The 19,724-nt window shown below is 48.7% G+C and overlaps 9 protein-coding genes across 9 annotated transcripts; 5 read left to right on the top strand and 4 right to left on the bottom strand.

The window, feature by feature from the left end:
- Positions 1-69: 69 nt before the first annotated feature.
- Positions 70-2,675, top strand: N7479_002008 (uncharacterized protein; the record flags this gene model as incomplete). Its single annotated transcript, XM_057249705.1, has 3 exons — positions 70-159; positions 207-2,364; positions 2,455-2,675. 3 exons carry the CDS (start codon positions 70-72, stop codon positions 2,673-2,675), a joined length of 2,469 nt encoding a protein of 822 aa, XP_057114137.1.
- A 396-nt stretch (positions 2,676-3,071) lies between these two features.
- Positions 3,072-3,911, top strand: N7479_002007 (uncharacterized protein; the record flags this gene model as incomplete). The annotated part of the gene is made up of 1 exon (XM_057249704.1): positions 3,072-3,911. The coding sequence occupies one exon, from the start codon at positions 3,072-3,074 to the stop codon at positions 3,909-3,911; it is 840 nt and encodes a 279-aa protein (XP_057114136.1).
- A 667-nt stretch (positions 3,912-4,578) lies between these two features.
- On the bottom strand, positions 4,579-6,890 carry cog6 (Golgi transport complex subunit COG6; the record flags this gene model as incomplete). Its single annotated transcript, XM_057249703.1, has 2 exons — positions 4,579-6,534; positions 6,600-6,890. The coding sequence occupies 2 exons, from the start codon at positions 6,888-6,890 to the stop codon at positions 4,579-4,581; spliced, it is 2,247 nt and encodes a 748-aa protein (XP_057114135.1).
- Positions 6,891-7,059: 169 nt separating this feature from the next.
- On the top strand, positions 7,060-7,938 carry N7479_002005 (uncharacterized protein; the record flags this gene model as incomplete). The annotated part of the gene is made up of 1 exon (XM_057249702.1): positions 7,060-7,938. One exon carries the CDS (start codon positions 7,060-7,062, stop codon positions 7,936-7,938), a length of 879 nt encoding a protein of 292 aa, XP_057114134.1.
- Positions 7,939-8,314: 376 nt separating this feature from the next.
- Positions 8,315-8,705, bottom strand: N7479_002004 (heat shock 9/12 family protein; the record flags this gene model as incomplete). The annotated part of the gene is made up of 3 exons (XM_057249701.1): positions 8,315-8,357; positions 8,411-8,603; positions 8,672-8,705. The coding sequence occupies 3 exons, from the start codon at positions 8,703-8,705 to the stop codon at positions 8,315-8,317; spliced, it is 270 nt and encodes an 89-aa protein (XP_057114133.1).
- An 845-nt stretch (positions 8,706-9,550) lies between these two features.
- Positions 9,551-11,364, top strand: N7479_002003 (NYN domain-containing protein; the record flags this gene model as incomplete). The annotated part of the gene is made up of 2 exons (XM_057249700.1): positions 9,551-10,678; positions 10,735-11,364. 2 exons carry the CDS (start codon positions 9,551-9,553, stop codon positions 11,362-11,364), a joined length of 1,758 nt encoding a protein of 585 aa, XP_057114132.1.
- A 716-nt stretch (positions 11,365-12,080) lies between these two features.
- Positions 12,081-12,939, top strand: mog1 (Ran GTPase-binding protein MOG1; the record flags this gene model as incomplete). Its single annotated transcript, XM_057249699.1, has 2 exons — positions 12,081-12,157; positions 12,276-12,939. 2 exons carry the CDS (start codon positions 12,081-12,083, stop codon positions 12,937-12,939), a joined length of 741 nt encoding a protein of 246 aa, XP_057114131.1.
- Positions 12,940-13,231: 292 nt separating this feature from the next.
- N7479_002001 (SET domain-containing protein) lies at positions 13,232-14,355 on the bottom strand (the record flags this gene model as incomplete). Its single annotated transcript, XM_057249698.1, has 2 exons — positions 13,232-13,474; positions 13,534-14,355. 2 exons carry the CDS (start codon positions 14,353-14,355, stop codon positions 13,232-13,234), a joined length of 1,065 nt encoding a protein of 354 aa, XP_057114130.1.
- A 902-nt stretch (positions 14,356-15,257) lies between these two features.
- Positions 15,258-19,396, bottom strand: N7479_002000 (uncharacterized protein; the record flags this gene model as incomplete). Its single annotated transcript, XM_057249697.1, has 9 exons — positions 15,258-16,939; positions 16,988-17,311; positions 17,361-17,534; positions 17,584-18,078; positions 18,131-18,263; positions 18,331-18,755; positions 18,803-18,919; positions 19,003-19,164; positions 19,216-19,396. 9 exons carry the CDS (start codon positions 19,394-19,396, stop codon positions 15,258-15,260), a joined length of 3,693 nt encoding a protein of 1,230 aa, XP_057114129.1.
- Between the last annotated feature and the right edge of the window lie 328 nt (positions 19,397-19,724).

Below are 19,724 nucleotides of genomic sequence, written 5' to 3'. Positions count from 1 at the left end.
AGATCATCCGCTCTCACCAACTCCACCAGCTGGTCGTGAAATGGATACAGGGGGGCATTTTTATTCCCAATGATGCGCCCACGGCCTGCGGCTTCCTTGCAAAAGACGTACGACGAGTGCTATCTCGCGTGCTCCACCGCAGTGTACTTTGAGGGCCAGGTAAGTTCACTAGTCCAACACCCGTTCGCCGAGGCTCATTATATTAGAACAACGAAGAAGAAGCGTTACGATCCTGGAGATCTGCCCTCGAGACTATCTACCATCACAATGCCCGCCGCGTATCGTCGAACTATACCCCGAAATCCGAAACCGAGAGAGCTCTACAAGACTCCATCCGGGCGCTAGAGATTCAATGCCGAGAACGGGTTGATCTGCTAAGCGCTCTCCAAGCAAGCAGGAAAGACTCCGCAGAGGCAAATGGCAGTAAAGCGAGTGCTACTCTTGTCAAGGGCAGGTCGACCCCCAGAATGCCCCCGCCATCGTCTTCCAACACTCCTGGCTGGATCGGAGATGGAACAATCCCTGCTGTGGGTTACACCGACCTTTCCAAACCAGCAGCCATACCTGGCCGCCCTATGATGCCGACGAAACAAAGTCATGACTCGCTGCCAGTTTACGACGACCCTGGTCCACCGACCCTATCAGCGGCTGGTACGCCTGCATTGCGTGTGAACTCGAACTCATCGGGCAAAACGAAGTCGCGTGGCTCCAGTCCCGAGCGTCGGAAGCCCATGTTGACAACTCTACGCAGCACTGACGGCAAGAAAAGTGGCAAGAAAGCCAAGCTTGCGTCGAAGAAGAAGGATTCGAGACCTGCTGCTTCCACGGCTGCAGGCCTAGCATGGGATAGCATCTATCGCTCTGTATCGGGCGAGAAGTCTGTGAGCGATGCGGCTCTAGCGTCATCCCGGCAGAGCGCCGCCCACGATCCCAGTTTCCGCCGAGAATTAGAACCAAGATCTAGCTCTAGGGCCGGGTCTCCGCAGGTGAAAATACGCACTTCCCGAGACCACCTAACTCCGGACCGAATTCCTGCTGCCCATTGGCGAGAGCCTCAGTCATCTCCGAAGAGATCCTCCCCCAAACCGCCTACCAAGTCGCCTTCTCCACTACCGCCGCGGGGGCCTCGACATGCTCCTCTACCTAGTAGTCCTAGACAACCTCCTCCTCTTCCTCCAATATCCATGCCGAACCCGGCGGACTTTGCACCACCTAAACCATCTATTAAACCCAAGCCTATGTCCTTGCGATCTTCCCGTGAGCCGACAAGCCATCCAATACAAGCCACCAGCTCGGAGCATACTCCTCGGACTCTGACGCCTCGGCTTGATCGTGCAGTGAATTCTTCTAATAATACGCCGCGGACAACATCTGCGCTTAGACCTCCCAAAATCGGTGAAACGGCCCGCGCTTCTCCATCACCCGCTAGAGGTGACGACTTTCATCGCGATGTCGACCGGCTGTCTATCTCTCAAGGGAATAGCGATAGTCCAATACGGCGCAAAGCCCCGCCAGCCAAGCAGCGAGAGACACCACTGTCAAGCGACCCAGATTCCTCAGATCAGCGGACCACAACAAGCGAGACAGAGAACGAAGACGAGGAAGAAGACAGCGAAGTCCTGAAAATCATGGAAAAATTGCCTAGGGGCGTGGATCCCCAGTCAGCAAAGCAAATCCTGAACGACATCGTAGTGCGCGGCGACGAAGTCCACTGGGACGACATAGCAGGCTTAGAAGGAGCCAAAAAGGCCCTCAAAGAAGCAGTAGTCTACCCATTCCTCCGTCCAGACCTCTTCTCCGGTCTCCGCGAACCCGCTCGCGGAATGCTTCTCTTCGGCCCCCCAGGCACAGGCAAAACCATGCTCGCACGAGCAGTAGCCACAGAATCAAAGTCAACCTTCTTCTCCATCTCCGCATCAAGCCTGACATCCAAATGGCACGGCGAAAGCGAGAAGCTCGTGCGCGCTCTCTTCGGTCTCGCCAAAGCCCTCGCCCCATCCATCATCTTCGTCGACGAGATCGACTCCCTCCTCTCTGCCCGATCATCCGGCTCAGAACACGAGGCCTCCCGTCGCTCCAAGACCGAATTCCTGGTTCAATGGTCCGACCTGCAGCGCGCGGCTGCAGGCCGCGAACAAACGAGCCGCGAGAAGAAGGAAGGAGATGCTAGTCGTGTACTCGTCCTAGCTGCTACTAATATGCCTTGGGATATCGATGAGGCTGCACGTCGTCGCTTCGTCCGTCGACAGTACATCCCCTTGCCGGAACAGCATGTCCGCGAGCAGCAGATACGGAAGCTTCTCAGTCACCAGCACCACGAGCTAAGCGATGCTGACATCCAGGTCCTGGTACAAGTGACAGAAGGTATGTTGTTTCCTCCCCTGTATGCCTTTTCTTTGAAGAAAAAGAAGAAAGAAAAAAAATCTAGTTCATCTTGCTCATCGATATCACCAGGTTTCTCCGGCTCAGACATAACAGCCCTCGCTAAAGATGCAGCCATGGGTCCCCTGCGAAATCTGGGCGAGGCACTCCTACACACACCCATGGACCAGATCCGCGCCATTATATTCCAGGACTTTGAAGCAAGTTTGTATTCCATTCGACCTAGTGTATCATCCGACGGACTCCGGAGATATGAAGATTGGGCGAAAGAATTCGGCGAACGGGGCGGATAGAGTAGATTTGGATTTACTCTTGTGCTTCTTTTGGTTTTGCTCTGTCTCTTTTTCGTGGCCTCTTGGGCGTATCCTTCTATCCTCATCTGTGAAGATTTTGTATGTTCAATACGATTATAGGAATGGAATAGCGATTCTTCTTCAACCACTCAGCTCTTTATAACGTTTGTCTGGCGTATTCTTCTTCTTGCTAACTTGAATGCTATGTATGTTTGAGCCTATTTCTCTACGGTATCTAGGCTTGGCTGGGTAGATCTAAATATGTATTTAGTTAACTAGGTATTTGCATTGTTTGCTTATGTCAAACAAATACAAAAAGCCCATGGGATCCTTTTCAGCGCTACGGTTACTAGCATCCTTTTTGATTCCTTAAGTCGATCGGCTACGTCCATCTTTATGACCAGCGAGATGCCTTCGACCATTGACCTCCCGACCGTTGCCCAGATTGAAGCGTCGACCGATGTCCTTAGTATACGAACAAATGCCATTAAAATGGTTCGAGTGAAAAAACGCTTCGCGGTCAAGATTGGATATGCCATTCCACCTTTAGAAGCAGAGAACATGAAATTCGTTTCAGCCAACAGCAAGGTTTCTGTGCCAAAGGTTCATGCCAACTTTGTCGATCCAGAGACCCAGAAAAGATATATTGTTATGGATTTTGTCACTGGAACCGACTTGCAAAAACTACTACCATCCCTCACATCAGCCGAGAAGACGACGGTCAGCGAGCGAATCAAAGAGGCAATCAACGAACTACGAACAATACCACCACCGGACTACTTTGGAAACTTGAATAGCACACCTTATATTGACGGTATTCTTTCAACGCCAGATAATAATCCAATCATTTCCGGGCCATTCAAGGATCAGGAACGGATGAATCATGGAATACTGGAGAAGCTAGGCCAAACGCAATCACCGCACTACATTCGTTTATTGCGAGAAATGGTCAACCGCACCCTCAAGAACCATCGAAATGTTTTTACCCACGGAGATCTACTGCCAAAGAATATAGTCGTGGAGCGAGTGTTCTGCGATGGTGGAAACACAGACTTCAAAGTTACTCTTATTGACTGGAATTTGTCAGGCTGGTATCCCGAGTTTTGGGATTTTTGCAACTCAACATTATATTGTCAAATGAAACCAGATTGGCTCGAGCTCATCCCAGACATATTTGATCAGTACCCGTTGGAATATCTCATGATGCAAGTTGTCTACTCGTTCGTCTTTTATTGATGGTACGTTGAGAAAAAGTGAAATGTTTGACCTTACGTCCAAAAACCAAATTCATAAGCTCTGCATTTTGATCTTCTCCTGAGAATCAGCCCATCAGCCCATCCCATTTCCCAATACCACCACCAGACGGCTCCAAAAACTCAAGCCAGCTGTGACCCAGATATACTGGAAAGAAGGTCCAACTGAAAAGTAGGTACAAGGGAGGGAAGGCGAAGCATCTTCTAGGTGCTCAAATCAACTGGGCGAAAAGGGAGGGGACTTAGATCTAGCTGAAGGGGTGCTATTTTCGGCGTCAATCCCATAGGGCCTCATATTCTATATGTAATTTTAGTGGATTCATATTAGTTAACTAACCCAGCTCATGCATCAACCTGATGTACAAAACTATAAGCCAAATCTCGGAGCCTTCTACTGTGGTCTCACATCCATGGTCAATAGACATCGGGGCACAAATTATGGCTTAGCCAATGCAGCGTTAGTAAACGCTGCATTCGAAACGAAAAAACGGGAGTCAGAGGTTTGTCTGCGCCCTAATAGGATCCCCAGCATTTCTAGCGCGACGCTAAAAGCACTTGAAAATTAAAGCCCCGGGGCTGTGCAGTTGTGTGCAGTTGTGATTGTACATTTGAATATAAATCAAGTAAAAGCTATACGGGGAATATATAGATCAACTTAACAACACTCGGATCTCCCCTGTTGTTCGAGGGAACAACGATCTCAAACTCCATTGCTCATCCTCGCCCTTTTCAGCCTCATCTTTCTCGCTCGCTTCAGCCTTATCACCCGATTTACCACTTTGGCCACTAACACTACCTGCGTTTCCAACGGTCACATTCACAGTTCCTCGTGCCTCATCAGCGGCAATAATCATGCCTTCGACGAACTCGAAATCACGACAGAACGCTTCAACAGCGTCCTCGGTGACGCTCTGAATAAGCGAAAGGCTTTGGACACGCTTCAGATTATCGGTTGCATCCATAAGCGCAGAGGGAAGGAAGTCGTCGAGTTGTTGGCTGGATGTAATCAGAGACTCTGGTTGGAAAGCTGGAAGATTGGCCAGGTCTGCTAGGTGGGGTTTCTGCTGGTCTGGCTTCTCAGTCTTGTCTTCGGCGGTGTCAGAGAAAGGTTCCAGGGCCTCTAAGAGCGTTTGGAGACCAGAGGTCTCGAGGAGGAATTCGTGTTGGGTGTCGAGGAGATCGCTGCGTAGGGTTGATAGGGCTGCGGAAATGGGAGGGGCATGTGTGGAGCTGGCGAAGGGGTATGGTGATATAGCTGCGCGAGCTGCAAGAAGAATATTGGTGCGGTAAATGGCTTGCGCTGTGGTGGTTTGGAGTTCATCGGATGAGGACCGGGCCAGTGTTAAAAATGGATCGAAGGCGGCTCGGAGGACAGATGTAAAGGGGTTCTCGTTGTTCGCGTCTGGAGATAAATCTTCTGGTCCGACAGAGGCCTCGTGGGTCTTCATCAGTAATTCCAGGTCTTCCAATGCGTCTAACAAGAACTGTGGAGGCGATAAATCGTCTGGTGGAGTCAGAGCAATATTGTCGCCCGCCAAGGCGCTGATCTGGTCGCGCATCAAAGCCTCAAAGTGGCTGAGAGTGAACTTTTCCAAGCTCTGGATCAGGTCTACCAAGTGCGATTGTGCACCCACTAGTTTGGTAAAGGTTGTGCGGTAGAAAGATAGCAAGTTAACCACCTTGTAGCAAGTAACAGGGTCCTCATGGCTCTGAATGACGAGCTCTATTCTCTGCTTAAGTGATCGAGAAACTCCACTAAGATCGCGGTTGACCAAGTCACTAAGTGCTTTTTGGCCATCAAAGGTAACTTCCTGATCCTCGTCGATGCGGGACCAGGGCTCGCTATTCAGGCCGGCCTGAATTCCCCGAGCAAGTTCGTCCCCGTCATCAACAAACAACGACTCGAGGGCCTCTCGCTCTGATACGGTTGTCGAGTGCACCCACGCAAGCATGTCACCAATGTACCGAAGGGGATCATGCGCTGAGAACTCGATCGGTTTGACGGTGTGATCACTGGCGCTGTTCCCATTGGCCCCAGAAACAGCGTCAGTCAGCGCATAGTGGAAAGCATCGGACAGCACATAGTCCCGTGCCTCCGCGAAGAAATCCAAACAACTGTGGAATAGGCTCGGGCGTTCTGCCAGCACCCGTAAAGCGCGGCGGATCGAATTGCTGATGCGAGGGTCCTCTAGATTTAGGGACCTGAATTCTTTCTGGATCCATCGGTAGAGTTTCTGGTATGCTGAGTTGAGACTCCGAGTGCTCAATTCCATCACCTCCAAGCCCAGCCGTTGATTCTCGCCGCCGAGCAGGACCTCGCAATCGTGGTGCACTTGCTTAACACGAGCTAGCACGTCAAAGAACCGCTCGTCAACGGGCTCCTCCGCCGATGTCAAGACCAATAAGTCCTCTTCTGGGACCAAGAAATGTTTCGAAAAGGCTTCCAACAGCTGTTGTTTGGTCTCGGTCTCTTTCTTCTGTGTCATCAGGGCGCTGGCCTCCTCGAGTACCGGCGTGGTATCCTGCTTTGCGAGGTTGATTCGTTTGCGCATATCCTCGCATGTCTGATTGAGTGTTGACACCACCGATCCGATCCGTTTCAATTGCTGTCATTGCCATTCGGAATTAGAGTTCCAGCTCCCAATCTCTAAAGGAGCAATAGGAGTCTCACCTCTGCCACTTTTCCAAAGTCCTTAACGATCTCCGCATTGCAATCGACAACTTCCTTTTGAACATCTAGTCGTAGTTGCCGACGTGTTTCCGCGGTGTTGTGAATGCCCCTCAAGCTCAAAGTCTCGAGCGAGTCCCGAATGTCCGAGTCCGCATACGATGCCGACAGAACCGTTGTCAACCGATTGGTGAGCGCGGTCGGGCGCTGCGCTGACGGGGATAATTGGGACGATGCGTTCGGCGTATTCGCACCATTACTGGCACTGCCACTTGGTGCAAAGTAGCTAGTCATTGTTGTTCGAGCAACGCAGCGGAGGGTCGGCGAGGGGAAGTAGAGGACAACCTCGCACTTGGCGCATCGACCGCCTTCACCGTATCTTATCGTTAACACACTACTTTTATTTATTTTCTACTCGTGATTTATCTCATTCATTTCTGGAATTGCATTGCTACCTGATTACATGGATAGTCCACTCGTTTCGCCGGCTAAGGCCCGCCAGGCCGCGATCCAAGCTAAAGATTGGGCGTATGTGAACTCTTGGCTCAATCGACAATACGCGCCCAAACCAGTCCCCAAGTTCGAGCGCAATGAAGATACACTCCGCGTTCTCCTGACACTAGCTGCAGCCAACGATGCTGCAGACGAAGAAGCCGATCTACAACATCAAGCGCGCGAGGAGGCTGTGCAAGCATACAAAATACGGGAAGAGTTCGAACGCAACGATCCCCACGAACAACAGAAGAACCAACTCCTTGAGGAAGTCGAGATGTGTTTGGATGATAAAGGAAGACGCGATCTAGAGGACCTCGCCGACTCCGCCGCAGCTCTGGGCAATACCTTAAATCCGAACCCGGGGGATCTGGGGCAATCGATTGTGGAGCTCACGATGGAGGAGTTCGAGGCCCAGGAACAAATTGCAAAGGTCGATACATTGCATCGATACCTCCAACGAGAGCTAGCACGGCTACAGACGGAGCTTGAGGAATTGAAGACCGATGTGGCGTATGAGATACCTTCTGATACACAAAGCCTGACATCGGAGTGGACACGCGGCACGAAGACACTTGCGATCAAGGTCGGGGAGTACCAAGATCGCATTGCATCACTAGAAAAAGTCCAGCCCCGGGGGCCGACCATTGAGGAACTAGTGGCGGAGGAGGAGAATGTTATCAGGATGCGGGAGACGGTCAAGGCGCTGCAAGGTCGCGTGAGGGCATACCATGATCTTCCCCAAGATACTCCAGGGGCACGGGCAAAATATAAAGAGCTAGAGCGTGCGCTTGGGCAGCTTAAGCGACAACGAGACTCATTACTCAGCGGTATAGACGAGCGGTCCTAATGCCAGTTCTCTCCATCCTTTGGCATTCAGGAGGACTAAGGCTAGTGAGTGGGTTTGACGGCTAATCGGTTCATTTATCCCTATAGGTAATTGAGGCTGTAAAAATGCTTGCAGGACAAATATATCTGAACAGATGCTTAAACTAGCTTTAGTCGTCTTGTTAGAGACTATCTGTAGAACTACCTTCTTACAAAAATTTGTCTACATGATGCATGAAACAGCTTTCACTTGAAAATATGATGAATTCGAGGAGCAAGTCCTCTGGATATTTGGAAATATGTAATTGGTATCGTGAACTCATGAGTCTTGAGTGCATAGCTGCACTCGAAGTTGTGGAATGACCATGATAATGATCACTCGCCTAACGAAGACCATCTTAGTTGCCGCCGAGGCCGAGAGCACCCTTGACCTTGTCGCCACTGGAGATATGGTTAGAATATGACGCTTTGGTTCAAAGGACAGAATAGCTTACATGGAGCCAGTGGCGCCGCCGTGGCCGTGGTTGTCACTAGCACGCTGGGTCTTATCGAAGGCCTCCTGGCCAACACCCTTGCTATCATCGGTCTGCAAGCCGCGGCTGGCACGATCAGTGGTGTCGGTGACAGTCTCTTTGACCTTTTCCTGAGTAGACTTGGTGGAGTCAGGAGTGAACTCCTCCTTGGCCTCTGTAGGAATAAGTGGTTAGTAACGATGTCTTAACATCTTGACAGGCAGGTAAAGCAGTGCCACATACTGGTGGTAAAATCCTTGCGACCGGTGTCCGACATGATGAAGTTTGATTGAAGTTTGGTGGTTGAAAGTAGAAGAAGTAGACTGTGTAGTTTGGTTGAAATAGGAGATGTTGATGAAGGAAGAATAGCCAAAGAGGCGTAGAGGGGGGTTTATATAGGTTTGTTTGGCCTCATAGCTCATAAAGAGAAATTACATGACGTCGTGGTTGTTTGCTGTCGTGATCAACTTAATTTATTCACAATGGAAACCAGATACTACCCCCAGCTAGGCAAGGTGTATACAAATCTATTTCCAAGGTTGCCTGGGATAACCGGCAATGTAAACAACTGTTTCTCCAATCAGCATGGTTCCTACGGCCCAGAAAATGACCATTCAACGACGTAGAGGCTGTGGCACCCAGTGGTGCAAAGTTAGTTCGCTCCATTACAAGTTTCTCTGGGGAGTAGGGATGACATCATTTGAAGATGTCCAGGACGAGCGGTTGCCAAGCTTGAGAGATCACATGATTATATCACTGTCACATGCTTGATAATCACATGACATAGCCTATACCCCACTACTAAGCCTAATTGGGAACAATGATAATAGGCGGTCAATGAGATTTGGCAGAACCCCTCACCGCCTCCGTCACCTCGGGCATCAACTGTAGTGTCCATCGATCAACTTGTTTGCTTTCATGCCTCATCCTTCCCTTCTGACTCACTATGTAGATAAGATCTGTTCTTCTTCATGCATCTTCCTCTGATTCTTCGTGATTATCAATCTGATCAGTATTTGGTGACAACACCATTGAATCCATCGTTCCTTCATTTGCTATCATCCAAACTCCCAACACACGAACCCGTTACACAGCCGTTTCACCCTTCTCATTTAGCCACCAATGCTTAACTCAGATCCCCCTGTCCCTTCAGCCTGGGACTTTACTCCAGTGCATGACCTACTACGGTTGCCCATCGACGGTTGCACGGCGAAACCCAGTCGCCACAATCAATCTACAGTCCCCTCATTTGGTGAACAAGCCAAGGGTGACCCCCACTACACCACTCATGGAAGGCTCACAGAAACTATCTCTGAGCGGGCTAACCCAAAGCTTGGTGACTTTGATTCTCTTTGGGAACTATTCAATGGGGGCCCTGCTCCTGCATGTGTCTCGCCAACTTTAGGACCCACAAAGACCACCGAATCTGAGCTAGGGAAGGTTCCATCACTCGATGAACTGCCTTCTGGCTCGGCAGCAAGACCCGCCAAAAATGTCTCATTCTCTGACTTCTTTGACATTGAAACATCCGTTCCTGTTTCATCCTTCAACTCTTGTATCATCACTGAGTCAAAGCCACGGGCCCTCAAGGACACTATCACCGGCAATGACCCTTATTCTTCTTCTAGTTCAAACACGTACGCGACATGTATTCCTGCTGGTTTGGGGGGTCAATCTTTCACTATTCTGAAGAGAAGCCCAGGTCATGAGTCTTCTGGAATGAGTGCCAATGTGAAATTTGGTACTCCACCGACCCCTCCAGTGGTGATTGCTAGAGCTAGTGTTGGTGATCTAACTGGTACTCCTACGGCGAAACGCAAGCTTCGGTCTCGTGGAAAAGATTTCCGAAAGAACACGCGCAACAACCCAATTACGTCCGAAGAAAGCGCTGGGCTTGAATCGGATACAAGTATCGTGTGCGACTATTCCATTTCTGATAGACCTGTGCCTATTCCATTTGCTTCATCTCGTGTCAACAAGCTTGGAGCAAAGACTCGCCCTCTGGATACCCCACCGTCGTCATTTGATGACAATGACTGGACACTGAATGCCGATACCATCCGAGGACATGCTTCCTCTGGAGGTACTCGTGTGCGGTCTATCCTGCACCAATCGGCTGCGGAGCGAAGAGCCACCTTGATGATCAGACTTGTTGGCCATTTCCCTACCTACGCCAACATCGTGTATCAAGTCGGACAGATATCCGATATTGACTCACCTCCTATCCATGTCTTTGTTGACATGTCAAATGTGCATATATTTCGGTTCTCCATCTATGAAACTATTCTAAAGCTAATTCATCCTAGATCATGGTGGGATTTCACGATGCGGTGAAAACCTCGCGAAATATCCCTCTGTCGACCCGAATTCCTCGTGTCCACATGTCCTTCTCCAACCTCTCATTGATCATGGAGCGCGGCCGCCAGGTCGCCAAGAAAGTCTTGGTCGGCTCTGATCACCTTCCCTTTGCCGACGAAGCCGAGACACTCGGCTACGAAACGAATATCCTCGAGCGTGTACACAAGGTGAAGGCGGTCACACCCCGTCGCAATCGTAAGTCGCGAAAGTATCCCGGTTACAGTTCCCAGGGTGGATCTAGCGGTCCTGAAACGGTCGCCGCCTCTGGAGAGCGATGGGTTGAGCAGGGTGTGGACGAGATCCTCCACCTGAAAATTCTGGAGAGTCTTGTGGACACAGTAGACCCGGCGACGATTGTTTTGGCGACGGGTGATGCGGCAGTGGCCGAGTTCTCGGGCGGTTTCATGAAGATGGTCGAGCGCGCGCTGCAGCGCGGCTGGAACATTGAGCTAGTGAGCTTCGCTCAGGGAACCAGCTATGCATACCGGAAGAAGGAGTTCCGGATTCGGTGGGGAGAGCGCTTCAAGCTGGTTGAGCTTGACCGATATCTGGAGGAGCTCTTCCAAGAAGAGTTTTGAAGTAAGACTTGGAACAACCAGCGTCCAGAGAAGGAGAGCAGCTTGCTTCCTTCAACAGTCTCTTGGAGTGACTCTGAAGCATCATTCATCAGACCCTGCTAGTCATCCCTTCCTTGCAAGGATTGATACCACAAATTCACCCGAGGAGGGTCCAGCAAAGGGTTTAAAGAAGGGTAGCTTGCGTCTTCCGAGGCTACCTAGGATGTAAATGGTGAAGCGCCGCTTCAGGTGGCGGGGAATTACTTTATTATTTGAATTTCAAATGAAATCAGGACGGATCGTTGCCAGCTATTATTTGTGACTCAAACTTCTTAAATTTCTGACTCGAAAAATCGCTTAATGTAGTTCATAGTCGTGTACTGAGTCAACAGCAGTCAACACCCCGCTAAATCGTCAAACCGCCCAACGTCATTGGGCGGAAAACAGCCGCCCGAACTGTTGCCTCATGCACGTCTGCTCGTCTACCTAAACGAATTCTATATTCTGGAACTATATAGTCCCTGTTACTCTGTGCTATTCTCCAATATCGCCTGTCTTCTTCAGTATTGTCGAACTTCAAGCAAAAAGCGTCCGGAGAAAAAATCCGCAATTTATCTTGAAGAACTTGGATTTGATTCCGCTCTTGCACAATCAGCAGAATATCCTTTCAAAAAAGAAAGAAGAAAGAAGAAATATCAAACCCCTTCGTCTTATAATCACGACATATCACCTCCAACATGTCTCAATTCACCGAGCAAGAATTCTTCGGCGGAGCCATTCGAGGCGTCGTGCCACAAGGCTGGATCGATTCGAGGTTAGTATACAATCCCCCTATGCATGAAAACCCCATTTATTCCTTCAATCCATTCCCCGTTCCATCCCAGAACATCCCAGTCAAAAAAAAACAATCCAAAACTAACACTCAATCCCAGCACCCTCCGCGAAGTCCCCGACCACCAAGAGCTATGGCTCTCACCAACAACACTCTCCAACCTAATCATTGAAATCAACCAGCGCGTGCCAGCAGCAGAAGCTCTAAGCACCTTCGCCACGCTCAACCACCAACCCACCGCCACGCCAGGCAGCGGCAGCGCCGCGCCCGCAACAGCAGAAACAATCGACCAAGCCGCTGCCCTGTACCACCTGAACGATCTCTGCGATGAAGGCGACACCATGCAAGTAATCGTGTCTCCCACGCGCGTCGACATCCAGCTTGCTTCTTCCGCGCCTTCCGCTGTCAAGGCGTATCGCGGCGTTGTCTCCTTCACGACGCCGGTGCGTGGCGCCGGCGCCGGCCGTGTCCCTGCGTCGGCTGAAGGGTCGGCTGCGGGTATTATGGATTCAAGTGTGCTTGGTGCGCATATTAATGGCGATTCTGGTGGCTTGCCGCAGGTTTCGAAGTTGACGTGCCATTTCTTGCTTGTTAGACTGGAGGCTCAGGAGACGGACTTTTTGGTCTTCTTTAATGTGCCTCATGAGGAGTTTGATAAGAATGGCGATCCTAGGGGCTTGTCGCTTGAAGAGGTTGTTGCGGAGGAGACTATTGGGGCTTTGCTGGGCAGATTGCAGATTTGTGATTGGGGTCTCTTTGTTTAAGTGTTTTTTTGTTTTGTTTTTTATACTATGGATCTGGATGGCAGATAGTGGATTGGGATTGGGATTGGTATTTTATTGGGAGGATATGGCTGTAATAGCTGGAATAGGGAACAAGTGCCATATGCGCTTTGGGACAAGTAGATAGAAATACAACAATTGAATCAAAACTATCTTGTGTGTTTAAAAGATTATACAGGGACGTATTAATCTATACAGTATAAATCAGAAGTTGTATTGTGGTATAGCGCTATCTAGGTCTCTATTGATCTATTCATTTTATAGTCAGTGATTCTCATATATCCATCATTGGCATTGCAGTCCCTTCTGGTTCTGCGGATTCATCCGCGGACTCTTCGGAAACACATCGTTCACATTGGCACACAAAACGGAACGATTTTCGAAGATGCTCGCGACGCAAATTAAGATCCGTATATTCTATCAGGTCGAAGTATGAAATGCAGCATTCTTCGCCTGGAAAAATGTCACGGGACGCAGTGAATACCATACGGCCATTATCGTCGGCTTTATGGATAATCTTGTGGTGGTTTAGTATTACTTTCACAAGTCTAGAGACCGGGGGAAATGTCCACTTACATTTGGCAGGCACGAATGATTCGCAATTGCCGCAGTGGGATAAACAGCAGCAGCGAACTGCTCCCCTCTGTCGACAGGAGGGTTCGGCAAGGGGAAATGACCTGTTTCTCGCGGGTAAAGCCCAAATGAGTTTGCCTCTTCCTGACAAATGAGATGAAGAACACGATCTGCACTCATCTCATGTGGAAGAGCAGGACTGTTCTTCAAATACTTCTTCACAAGCGCAGACCAAGATCGGACCTTGTCATGAGGCCAAGTATCCTCAGAACCACAAAGCGATTCAATGCCACTCCAGCCATATTTCCAAAGCCTCTTCGATTCATCAATCCCAATCGCCGTCTGCTCATTCAATTGACAATATCGCGCAGCAAGCAATCGAATAATCACCCACAGCATGCCAAAATCATATTCACTCCACTTAGACCGAATAGTCCCAGCATACCGTTTGAGCCAAGCGCATTCAAACCCATGTCGAAGACTATCCGCGTCACGACATGTGCTGCTGCACCACGTCACATCCGGGATACAGGCATTCGGACATGAAGTCCGGGTATGCCAAGGTGCCGGCCGATTACAAGCGGGATTGCTGCAGATGAGATTGTCGTTGTGGGCGGGTTCGTCGACGACGGGGATAATTGCGTAGGGGGAATCGACGAGGAGACAGGCGCCTTTAGGGATGGGACCGGAAACGCGAAATTGGCGACCTTTGATCGGGTCGATGCTTTCAATTAGATGTGGGTGGATCCAATCGGGTGTATGGAGGATTCCTTCTACGAGAATCTTGTCTGAGGGTTCTGTAGTGATATATACAACTTGAGACATGGTTGGTGCTTTGGGGATATGTCTAGGTGAGGGCTTTTTTTTACGGATTGGACGGCAAATTTCTTTTGCTGTGAAAGTCAGGAACCGATCTTAGATTGTGGGTCTTTCTATTATTTGCCTCCAAACATGAAGTTATCCAAGCGACTACGAGTGATTGGGGTCCCACTCGAGAATATAAATTCGTTTTATTGGCTGATCTTGATATTTAGCGGAGTAGTTTAATCCACTTTGTATACAGCCTTATATGAGCTATCATGTAGATTTTCCTTTCAATTATTTTCTTGCCATCTAAATCCAATCAGCAAAGATAGGTGACGAAGGGGTGATTTAAATACCTGTGTCTGCATTTAGTGCAACAATAAAAGATCGTACTTCCTTCGTCGGCACTCCGAAGTTGCGCCTCAGTCCAGGTCGCTTTAGGATTCGAGCACGTGGGACATTCCATATCTGTTATAGGACCATCGCCAAGGTCCTTCTGAGAGACAACCTGGGTGTTGGAAAGGAGTTTGGTCCGAAGCCTTGAGGGGAAATTGGTCGATGAAGACATTTGAGCGTCAGTAAGCATGGTATCTGAAGTTCAAAGAGTATCAATAACAAAGAAAATCTTCCAGGGTGATTGTGTCACTTTTTTTAGACTTTCCACATAGTTCACACGGAATCTGTTCTGCTGATGATACTGGAAGAAGATGGCCGTAGTCCTCACAGAATTGGACCATGTTGGAAATATGTATACAGATATTCGTTATAGATAAACTCAAGGTAGATAAACTCAAGGTAGAAGTGCAAAACATTCAACACTCAGCCCTCTTTAATCCCTGAAGAGTAGTGGCAATGTAGTAGCTGTGTATTCCCTCAACTTCAATGCATTATCTCTATATCGTTGTCTGGCTATATCACCTCTCTCATATTCCATTGGTTTTCACACCCGTTATTCCGTTCGTTTTCAGGTTCGTTAGTCCGTTAGTCTTCGGTTTCGTATTTCCCATCTCTTCCGTGCACCATCTTAAATGCGCACAGATCCTCCAATATACATCCTTGTCCGCATCTTTCCCCACGATAGGATCGAGATGCCCATACCCATCGACTAGAAATCTGCGATAAAGCCTCTCGCCAAATCGTCGTCGCAACAACTCATAGTCCTTGAGGGTAGTCTCGGGATTGAATACTTGGTTATCCGTGCCTGAGACAAAGAGAATTGGTAACCCTTGCAGCCGTTGCAAATTCTCAGCCGTCATAAGGGGGCGTAAATCATTATCCATGCAGACCCCGCGAGTTCCCATGCGAACCACTTGCTTCATAATCTTTGTATTGGTCCCTGCAAAAAATTGGTGGACATTGTCATGAATATTTGTGTCAAGGTTCTCATGATTCCATAGTAACCCAAAAGCGAAAGATGTCCGATGGCACGCTGTAGACGTGCAGATATCTCGCACGTGCCCAACAGGATAGAAACGAAGGAGAATATCGAGTAATCGTTCGAAAAGAGCACTTTTAGCATTGCTGATAATCGGGAAGTAATTTCCAGCGAATAATTCATAAAATTGGATCAGTAGAGTCGTCCTTCCTTTGAGGGAGTTCCAATACCCAAAGACCTGGTTCATGAAGACTGAGTTCGCAGTAATACCGAGAAGGTGGCTACTCTGGATGGTTCCATCCAGCAGTCCCATGCAGAGAGCCACCGAGCCTTGGCAATGAGCTACCACATAGAGCTTCTGCCGCTCCTCTTCGCGAACGTATGCTATTGCAGCAGCAACGTCAAGACGGCAGTCGAAGACGGTACTTTTCTGGGCAACGGTGGGATCACAGCCCCAGCGAGGAGTGAGTGCGTAGCATTTGTGTCCACGCTGCGTGAGATACTCAACCATGTTGCGGCGCAAGAATGGCAGTGCGTACAAATTGTGCATCGCGCCGATCCCGGTGACTCCGGGTAAAAGTAGGACTGGTGGAAGGTTGGACTTGGGTACCGGGTCGCCTATCTTTTGTATAGAAACAGGGTCATATATATCAAGGTGGACCTGTACGCCATCGCTTGCGGTGAAGTTGCACGAGAGTGAAGGAGGTTGTTTTGGAGGTAATTCTTTTGAAGGTGGTTGTTTTGAATCGGTGGTTTTAGTTGGGATCTGAGGGAAGCGCATGCGGGCGAAAGGACGAAAGAAGAAGAGACTGATATGGTACATAAAAGTAACTAAAAATACCATCAAGGCCAAGATAAGGCTGATCTGGAAATCTTTTGTTGTCCGGAATGTTCGGATCTGCTTTCTGAAGTCTGGAAATGAGATATGAAGGGCACCTGCTCCAATATTTATCCCGTCTGATCGAGTGATATTGACGTTCACTGTAGTTGTTGCTTCCCAAGTTTTTCTGACTGAGAATGCTAAGTTCGAGTTGATGAGCTTGTGGCCTTTCAGGTGGTACTGTTTGCCCTCTACCGAGAGGAGCTTCAGTTTATATGAAATTGCTAATGATTCGGCATTCTCTTCTATTGGCGTGAAGAAGTCCACCGTCCCATCGACAATCTTGAGCGTGGCTGCAGATAATGCGCGACAAGAAACCGTGCCGGTGCATTTTCCTTGGTATTGAGAATCTATACATGTGAGCATTTTACTACTAAAAGACTCTCTCAATTCCTTACCTTCTCGGCAAATTTCGATCGTTAAGAACATCCGCATCGCGCAGGATGAACCCTTTCCTACCCTCTCAGAAAGTGCAAAACTTCCGATCTCCGGCCCCATGTTGATGTGCCCATGCATAGTCTCCGTGAATTGCCATCCTATTGACGGAAGTGCTTTTTTAATACTGTCTTGGTGGTCGTAGGAATCCCATGATACACTAGGCTTGCTGTAGGCGTTCAATGGCTGATTTTTAGTCGCGAGGTTAATAGACAATCCAGATCTCTCGGTGAGCAAATTGACGGACCGCTCAGCGAGTGCAGATATTGTGGCCAGTGGGTTTACGCCTGTCAGAATCAGCACATAACAAGCCATCAGATCTCTTTTTTGACATACCCAGGGCTGTCGGGATGACAGATGCATCGCAGCACACGAAACCCTTGTGTACTTCACTATTAGAGCCACTGAAGACCTCTCCTAGATGATTTGTTGCACCCCCATGTCCTGTTCCATCGTTGCTCATGTTGGCTCCTCCGAGGAGATGGACTGTAATTTCCTCCTGGTGACAACCTTAGGTTATGTTTAGCATAGCTTTGTTGTGACGATTATTGATACTTACCGTAAAAATATGAAAATCCTATCATTGCTCCTGTGCGAGCAAAAAGCTCCTTGAACTTCTTTGTTATCCATTTGAAATGCTCAGACCGTCCTTCTGCCGGTCCCCGCAGGCACAATTGATCATCTTTCAGTGTCAATGTTACCTCATTGCTATCATGAGACATCACAAGATAGGTTGAAGTCCGCTGGAGAGCTCCATGGTATGCGTATGGGCCAAATAGCAGAGAATTGAAAGAGGCAAGGGTCTTCCAGGCTTCTTGGCAAGGATTCCAAAGAAAAGACAGCACCTGGTTCTTTATGGTCTGTAGAGTGAACATGATTTGAATTACTGGGCTGAACACCTCAGGAATGCAGCCATCTTGAATAACATATCCGGCCAATGGGTTTTTCAGAGGGTCACCGACTCGGTTATCAATAACAGCCGTGACGGTGGGTCCAGGGGGAGCACGCGAGGATTCACGGGCGATCCCGTTGATATTGGCACCTCCATTGTAACCTTGAATCTGTAAATCAAATTTGCTCGGGTTATTTTCCGGAGAGGTACATACCAAATATTAGAAGGTCACCATTTCCCGAGAGATTTCTTCCAACGAGCGGTGACATTTGGAGACCGTGTTGCTTTGACCGAAGCAAGACTCCAGTAGTTCCTAAAGCACCAGCCCCAAGAAAGCAAAATTCCTTCTGATGTAATTTAAGTAGACAGAGTAAGTTGGGATGTCCATTTCTGAAGGGTGAATTTGTTACTTACTGCTTTGACCCAGAAGAGTTGTTCCTTGAAATGATCTTCAAACACCGACCTTCCACTTCCATGCCAGGCAAAGTGTATAGTGTAGCCTCCACCGTCTGTCTTTTCTACAAATTGAACTTCACATCCGCAGAATATCTCGGCTCCCCAATTCCAAGCATCTGCAAGATATGTTGTTGCCACCGAGTTTTTTGAACCGTCGTTAAGACCAGTGCACTCATGGCCTGAGTGTCTATTTGCCTGCATTGGGACACCTGCACTATTGCGGCCATTGTGAAAAAATATGGTTAATGGCACTCGGTAAAATTTTTCTTTCTCTCCGAGCCATCTTGACTCTCCCTGGAGATGCTCAAGTTTGTTTAGTGTTGAATTATCCGGATACGTGACAGGTTGTAGCATTGTTTCGGCGCGTGCATAGTCTGTATTGGCTATAAGTTATTAAATGATCGCCGCCATACGTATATATATAACTCACATTCATCGAGTTTAAGTGGCTCATTTCTGATCTCTGATGGCCACGGGCTCATCTGCAGTGTTCTTTCATCCGCTTTCAAAAAAACCCCAGCGTTGATCAATGAAGTTCCTCCAAGTCCTATTATCCAGAATCAATTAAAAAAAAGCTGTTGGGTTTCCCTCATGAACATTGTGGGGATATATAGAGTTTCGTTCACATACCATGAGCAGCAAAGGTATGCTGTCCATCGCCCAAAAATAATTGAAAAAGCCGCGTGGGGTCACCAGGTGACACCCAATTTGAGATGAAGGAGCTCTTTACAGAACTCCCGGAGATACTCACATCCCTGAGACATTGAGAGAATGATTGCGGAAATGAACCAGCTACGGGAATGTTAGCGGTGGTATCTTAATTGAAAGCCTCTCAATCCATACACCTTCTTTCCCAGCCAAGCTCTAGCACTGCGACACTCTTCCCTGCTCGGGCCATTCGACTTGCCGCTACTCCAGCTCCATAGCCAGATCCTACAATAACGACATCATACTCTGGTCTCATTGATTCGAACGGACGACTCAAGGTCGGATAATTGTCCGTCTTGTCTGTGAAGTTTGACATTGTTTCTTGCTCTGAATACTAGATGAATATTTAGAGGGTACAGAAAGTCATATAGTGGACATCACCTATTCTCTCGAGGGATGATTAGATCAATATAAAGCACGTAAGCAGTAAGGTTGTACTCAAGAAGCAAGGGCTGGCATCGACGTACGTATTTCTGCGGATGGAGCGGGCTGCAGTAGAAATTTGTGGGACTTTATTTTCTCCGCGCTGTATAGTTACATCTAAATCTGGTCAAGGATGAACCTTAAACTGAGCAACTACTAATTCTCGGCATTGGTGGGAATCCTTCAGGATGTGCCGGGATGATGCGAAGCCCTATGAGCCA

This window comes from Penicillium vulpinum (genome assembly GCF_028829585.1).
Source record: "Penicillium vulpinum strain IBT 29486 chromosome Unknown utg000001l_segment0_segment0, whole genome shotgun sequence".
NCBI classification, from domain to species: Eukaryota; Fungi; Ascomycota; class Eurotiomycetes; order Eurotiales; family Aspergillaceae; genus Penicillium; species Penicillium vulpinum.
The sequence above is the reverse complement of the archived record's forward strand: the minus strand, read 5'-3'. Positions and strand labels throughout refer to the sequence as shown.